The sequence below is a fragment of the Palaemon carinicauda genome, chromosome 1 (genome assembly GCF_036898095.1).
Source record: "Palaemon carinicauda isolate YSFRI2023 chromosome 1, ASM3689809v2, whole genome shotgun sequence".
NCBI classification, from domain to species: domain Eukaryota; kingdom Metazoa; phylum Arthropoda; class Malacostraca; order Decapoda; family Palaemonidae; genus Palaemon; species Palaemon carinicauda.
In genome coordinates this window covers 46937127-46943560 of record NC_090725.1, presented here as the reverse complement: position 1 = coordinate 46943560, position 6434 = coordinate 46937127, and the positions used below count along the sequence as shown (strand labels likewise).

At 31.1% G+C, this 6434-nt stretch overlaps 1 protein-coding gene across 1 annotated transcript in view; it reads right to left on the bottom strand.

The window, feature by feature from the left end:
* Positions 1-466: 466 nt before the first annotated feature.
* Positions 467-6434, bottom strand: part of LOC137647960 (spermidine/spermine N(1)-acetyltransferase-like protein 1) — a 20631-nt gene continuing 14663 nt past the window's right edge. Inside the window, exons 5-7 of the mRNA XM_068380910.1 lie at positions 5184-5311; positions 4312-4511; positions 467-661 (exon numbers count right to left, since the gene is read on the bottom strand). Coding sequence (XP_068237011.1) covers positions 506-661; positions 4312-4511; positions 5184-5311 — 484 coding nt within the window. The 3' untranslated portion in view covers positions 467-505. The remainder of the gene's footprint in view (positions 662-4311; positions 4512-5183; positions 5312-6434) is intronic.

Genomic DNA, 6434 nt, shown 5'->3' with positions numbered 1-6434 from the left:
AACACAATTAAAGCAAGTTAGAGCAGGTGAATCATTAGACTGTTATGAGAAAGTTAGAATCAGAGGAACATCTACTATCTCTTTTTGAAATTATTTCAGTTGAAAATAATACTACGGATTCCAAGATTTGATATTGAGAATTGATTGTAAAAAAAAATATCATTGCAAACAGTGCGGAAAATAAGTGGGTGCCTGAGCTTCAATGTAAATCTTAAGGATTGAATTCCATTTTTTTTTCTGAAAAAAAAAAAAAATGAAATAAAACGAATCCCTTATGATCTTGAATATTTTAGCCACTTTTCGATAAAACCTTCTCCTAATTCAAAAACTTTAGAGACGTTTTTCTTTATATAGTCAAACATTTCTTACTGGAATATATAATTACTTTAGAAAGAAAGGTGCAGAACATCCATTGTTTTATTCTCTCATATATTTAAAACAATTTTAGTTCAAATATATATCTACTCAATAATATATTTCCTAAATAGTTGTCTACGAATATTCACTAAATACTGATCTTGTCCAACGGGATTTTGAACAAGTGTGTATTCTTTATCTGACTTGCGTCGTAGGCACCATGACTCTTGTAGAATGCCATCGATGGTTTATTGTGAGCATCAACTGTGTGGTTACACCGACTGATACCCTTCTGGAGACCCTCCTGAAATGCATGATGACAGAATTGTATATAAGTTTAAAACATTATCAATATATAAGGAGAAAGACGCCTTCCTATTAAGGTTATGCATCAAATTATGCCGCTTTAAAACAAAAGTATTTGTTTACAAGAGCACGCTCTCCATTTACCCCCAAATTATGCAGTCCTGCAAATCTCCTCTTCTTGTACAGTAATTAGGAAGTTCTTTAAATGCTGGGAAAGCAAAAAAAATGTAAAGATATGTTGAGAAAAGGAGGGGTTATGAAAAAAAAAAAGAAAAAAAAAAAAAAAAAGTAGCTTGGTTTTCTCACTAAACGACCTGGAACCGACATCGCCAACATACACCAAACAGAAGTTTATGATGCCAGCGTCCATTTTTTTTTTACTCAAAATATTTACTTACTTAAAAATTGAGTAATTATGCAGGACTGCATAATTTGGGATTTAATGGAGAGCGTGGTCTTGTAAACAAATACCAACAACTAAAATTAAATGTTTTAAAACCCCTATTGAAAGCTGAAGCTATAAGATCTTTGGATTTGTTATTTGTTGAAATATAAACGAAACAATGTCCCTTTTGACTACTGTCTTTTCACCGGCAAACTTAGACTTGTTATCGTATATATTCGTGGATGAGTTCAGTAAACCAGAAACTCGTTACCTTTTGTATTCGTGGGTGAGTTTAAGAAACCAGTTTAGAGTAATGTGGGGACAAATCTTAAAATGTTTCTTCCTTTCTTAAAATGCCTTACCATTATATATAAAACCCTCAGAAATTGTGGCCATCTGCAGCATATTTCTAAAGAAAACAACAAATAGGAAAATGTTTTATCGTAACCGAGAGAATGTTACATCTCATAATTACACTGTACCTCAAGAAATCCTAATTGATTACCCTAGAAATTATTGGGTTTATTAGATTCTTGCAATTTCAAAATTGAATAAATCAACGTTGATGCTAAAACGGTAGAATTGCGTTTAAGTGATTGAATGAATAAGATCATATCAGATATTAACCTGGAAAATTGCACTATTTTTAAAGATTTCCCGCACAGAAAGAAAGTGAGCTAAAGAAAATACGTTCTAGAATAAATCAAATTTCTCTGTGTTTATTCATGAAGTTAAGAAAATAAATAATATTTTCAATATAGGATTATTGATTACTTTATAACTGTTTGCAGTAGGTTGAATAAAGATGCTGATGACATGTTCCCATTAATGAAAAAGACTTTACTGACAAGAACAAACTAAAGTAAAAATGGAAAAAAAAATGAGGGAAAGTGGATACAAAATCGTTAAGTGTCAGTATATTCACTTATTGAGGTGGAATAAACTGAATGCGATAAAAATAAAATCCAGAAAGCAGCACCAGGTATGAATAAGTTATATCGTATTTCTAAATGGTACAATGGCCAATGTATATAGATAAAAGTTTCCCGGATCGGTATAGCGACGATGAACTTTCTGGTAAATTTTTAGAATTCTTGAAAAACAAAATAGAAAGTATAATTGTATCTTTTACAGATATTCCATATCAGATTGGTACTGTACAAGACATAAAATTATTAACGAGATTTAAAACCTAACAAAGGATGTAGTCTTGTTGGACTCAGAGAACAAATTTTGCTAATAAGCCAAAGTAATAGTAGATGACTTTTCAAGTCTTGTGGACATAATTTCAAGAATAGTAAACAATAGCATTAATGACAGTAAGCATCCTAAATCCGAGAAAGTGGCTTTACTTACACCGGTTCAGAAATATACTCTTTGCTCTGGACGTATGATAACACAAAGCTATTTAGAATCTATTCTGAATATCAAGAGTTTTAGAATATTTGACTCTTGAGCAACTAGTTAGTCATTTAGAAGGAATCGAACCATTGCCAGCTGTCCAATCAGCATACAGGCAATTATACTCTACGCTATGCTCTGTTGTAAATAAATGATCTGTGGAAATGATGGATGAAAATAAATGTGGTATTTCATTGTTACTTAATCCGTGTGCTACTTTTGATACAGTTGTGCATGTACTGCTTCTAAATGATTTACGGTACAATGGTACTGAAGATCAAGCTTTTGAGTATCTAAAAGACTACTTGGTTGACAGAAACTACCGTGTTTAAATTGAAAGTTCTCATTAATCTTATGGACAATAAGCTGAAGGGTACCCAAGGGAAGTATACTAGGCGCAATCTTATTCTTTTTATCTATACTATATGCCAATCAAAAGTACTGCTGATACATAGAGTGAAGTTTAAACTATTTGTAGATGATACATAATTATGCTTCTTCAAAAAAAACGTTGATGATACAGCTGAGATTCTGAACCACGTTCTTAAAAGTGCTATTGTATGGATGGCAATTGAACAACTAAAACTTGAATGTAAATAAAACTGAGTTTATGGTGGTAGGAAACAAATAAAAAGTAAAAAACCGTCGTAACATCCAAATAAATATCAATGACAACTTATTCCCAAATAGTACAATTAGTTACATACGTTTATTACTGGACTATAATTGGGGTCTCAGTCTCAAATAAATAATGTAGTTAGAATAACGGGATGTTACCTTAGAAAAACTATTTTGTAAAGAAATATCTAGAGGAATATTCCGTAAAAAAAAAATAAATAAATAAATAAATAAATAAATAAATTAATAAAATGCTATATATCAACTATGATATTACTAAGATTGCCTATTGAAACTTTCTATTACATGCAATAGCAGAGTGCAACTTATGAAGTTACAAAACATGGTAAATAAAGGAGCAAGATTGATAAAAGGTGTCCCTCCTTGGGAAAGGATTTCCCGTGTACTGATTAAGCTACACCGGCTTGCTATTAAAGCAAGAGTAGAATTTATATCGGAACCGGACGTCCAAAACATCCAAAACATTTAATAGGAGATTTACTACATATCGTGTCGCCAACAAATCGTATCGACACGAGAGTAGTTATAGGTGGTTTCAAGTTATTGCATTCATGATGCACCTCTACTGTAGGTAATAGAGATTTCAAATACGCTACCAATAGACATCCGAATGACTGATGATATTAATATTTTCAAAAAGTTGGAGAGTTTCCATTTCACAAAAAGTTATGAAACCGTTGATTTGACAATTAACACATTACATGATACTCTTAAGACTTCAGGTATATAAAGGGGAAACTCTCGTAGGTCCTGCATGGCACAGGGCTTTTCCGTGTTTAAAGGTTAAAGGTGTTTGGTTTCAGTTCAAGTTTCATCAGAATTGATACTCACCAGAACGTCAGTCGGGTGAGCCTAAACCCCCACTGTGGAGCCCAACCACAGCAGTGGCCTCCCCAGTAAACAGTTTAAACTCACGGTCCCGGGAGGGGATCGATCTGCTGCCATGCGAATGCTAGGCAAACACGTTACCATTGTACTAGCCAGGAGGTTTTACAGGACTAAATAAATAACACTTTAGGTTGAAGTAAATTATGTGAGATCTAGGTGGAAAAATATCATAAAATAAGTAAAAAAAAAAGGCAATGTTGTGAAGGATAGGGGTTTTTTTTAAGTTGGTATGATATTATTCTGTTTATTTGAGAAAATATATAATTGGTTCATGCAACCACTTTTAAGAGTAAGCCAATAGCTCTGGTTTCATCTTTCCTTTTGGGGTCACTAACCTTGAGTATTGCCAACCACAGAGCCATACCCATCCCTGTTCCCCTACATTCAGGGGAGACGTACAGATCCTCCATGAAGATCTTGGTCCCATCCAAACCGAAGGTGTATGAGAACATGCTGTACCCGACAATGACCCCGTTCTGCTCAGCAACAAATAACTTGAGATAACGCGGTTTTCCAAAACCATGATGAAGTAATTCTAAAATCAGAGGAAAAATAAATCATCTCTAATAAGAAGAGGTAGAAAGTCTAATATTACAAGTAAAATGCATTACATGTCTCTCTCTCTCTCTCTCTCTCTCTCTCTCTCTCTCTCTCTCTCTCTCTCTCTCTCTCTCTCTCTCTCTCTCTCTCTCTCTCTCTTTTCAGTACTACTGTATAAGCTGGTATTCAGAATACTCATTATTACCTTTGCCAACTTCTTTGCGATGGCTAACTTCTGATAGGTGTGTATAAAATTGTTTGTGTGTTTGTTTATTTGTGATTCGCGTAACTAGTAAATTATTCGATTGAATCTCATGAAATTTTGTGGGAAGATTAGACATGGTCCAAGGACAATTTGATTAGATTATAGGAGAGATGAGGTCAAAGATCAAGGTCCTGTATAGGTCAAAAAAGTCTTTTTGCTAAATTGTAGTCATTTTTTTTTCTTTTATTTTTGTGATTTGCATTAAAGTAGGGCCAAATGTGCATATTCAATTAGCGATGGCGATGACTTGTGGTCTATCAAGTGTCCGTTCTATTTTAATCTTGAATAACTACTTATCCAAAAAGCAAAGATTTTTTACGGTAATCAAACCTAAAAAAAAAAAAAAAATACGCTTGACTGTATTATAACACCGACATAATAAGAAAATCTTGAAATTATTACCTGTTTCGTTGCAAACAACTTCGTGTAGTTTTCCAAGATACAAATGCAGGGCTTTCACTCCTTCGACTATATCACCAACGTCACTCATTGTAGCTTCTCTCAACGTGAATTTATTTGGAGAATCTTTTCTGTGGAATTAAAACGCTAATTAGTATGCTGTTTGACTTTGTTGGTAATTGAATGCACTATATAAAAGAGGAAAAACATTATTGGATTTTTAGTTATTATGACAACTGAGTATGCTGTATTGAATATACATATATATATATATATATATATATATATAATATATATATATATATATATATATATATATATATATATATATATATATATATATATATATATATATATATGTATATATACTGTATATATATATATATATATATTTCTATATACATATATATATATATATATATATATATATATATATATATATATATATATATATATATATATATATATATATATATATATACATACACACAGGCATATATATATATATATATATATACCAGAGAGAGAGAGAGAGAGAGAGAGAGACCTCAAGATGTAATCTTTAAAGTTACCTATTTAGAATACAATCTTTTATTAAATGAGTTATTGTAATGTAATTTTAGCAATATTATTAATGACTTACTTTATGATTAGAAAAGATTTCGTAATCGACTCTAGATTATTGGAATTTTTTTTTTTTTTTTTTTTTTTTTTTTTTTTTTTTTTTTTTTTTTTTTTTTTTTTTTTTTTTTTTGACCATAATCATTAGTACGATGTCCGGGAAAAAAATCAGCATAATCCATGCGTAAAATTGGTTTTCCAATATATTTTCACGATTGGAACGGATAATAAACATTGGTGTTTGAATGCACCTATATTTTTTTTTAACCCTGTGACTTTAAATTAAATTATTAAAGGAGATCTGAATTTAGGTTATTATTTTAATTCTTGAACTGAATTTCGAAACCCTAAAAATGTAAAAGAATATCTTTGTTATTTATCCTTATTCTATATATAAAATCCTTAATTGTAAGTTGACTTCAAATTAATTTTACCTAAAAAGAATGTTGCTCATCTTTGATTGAGAGAAATGAAATTACTAGAAATTTAGTTTCCACTAATGTTTTCAAGAGAAATTGATTGGCGTCAAGTATGGAATAAACTTGATCAAATTAGGAAAACATAAAAAGATATTATCACCTTTTGATAAATTGCATTATCACCCCTTCTTCATTATATATATTATTTATCCTT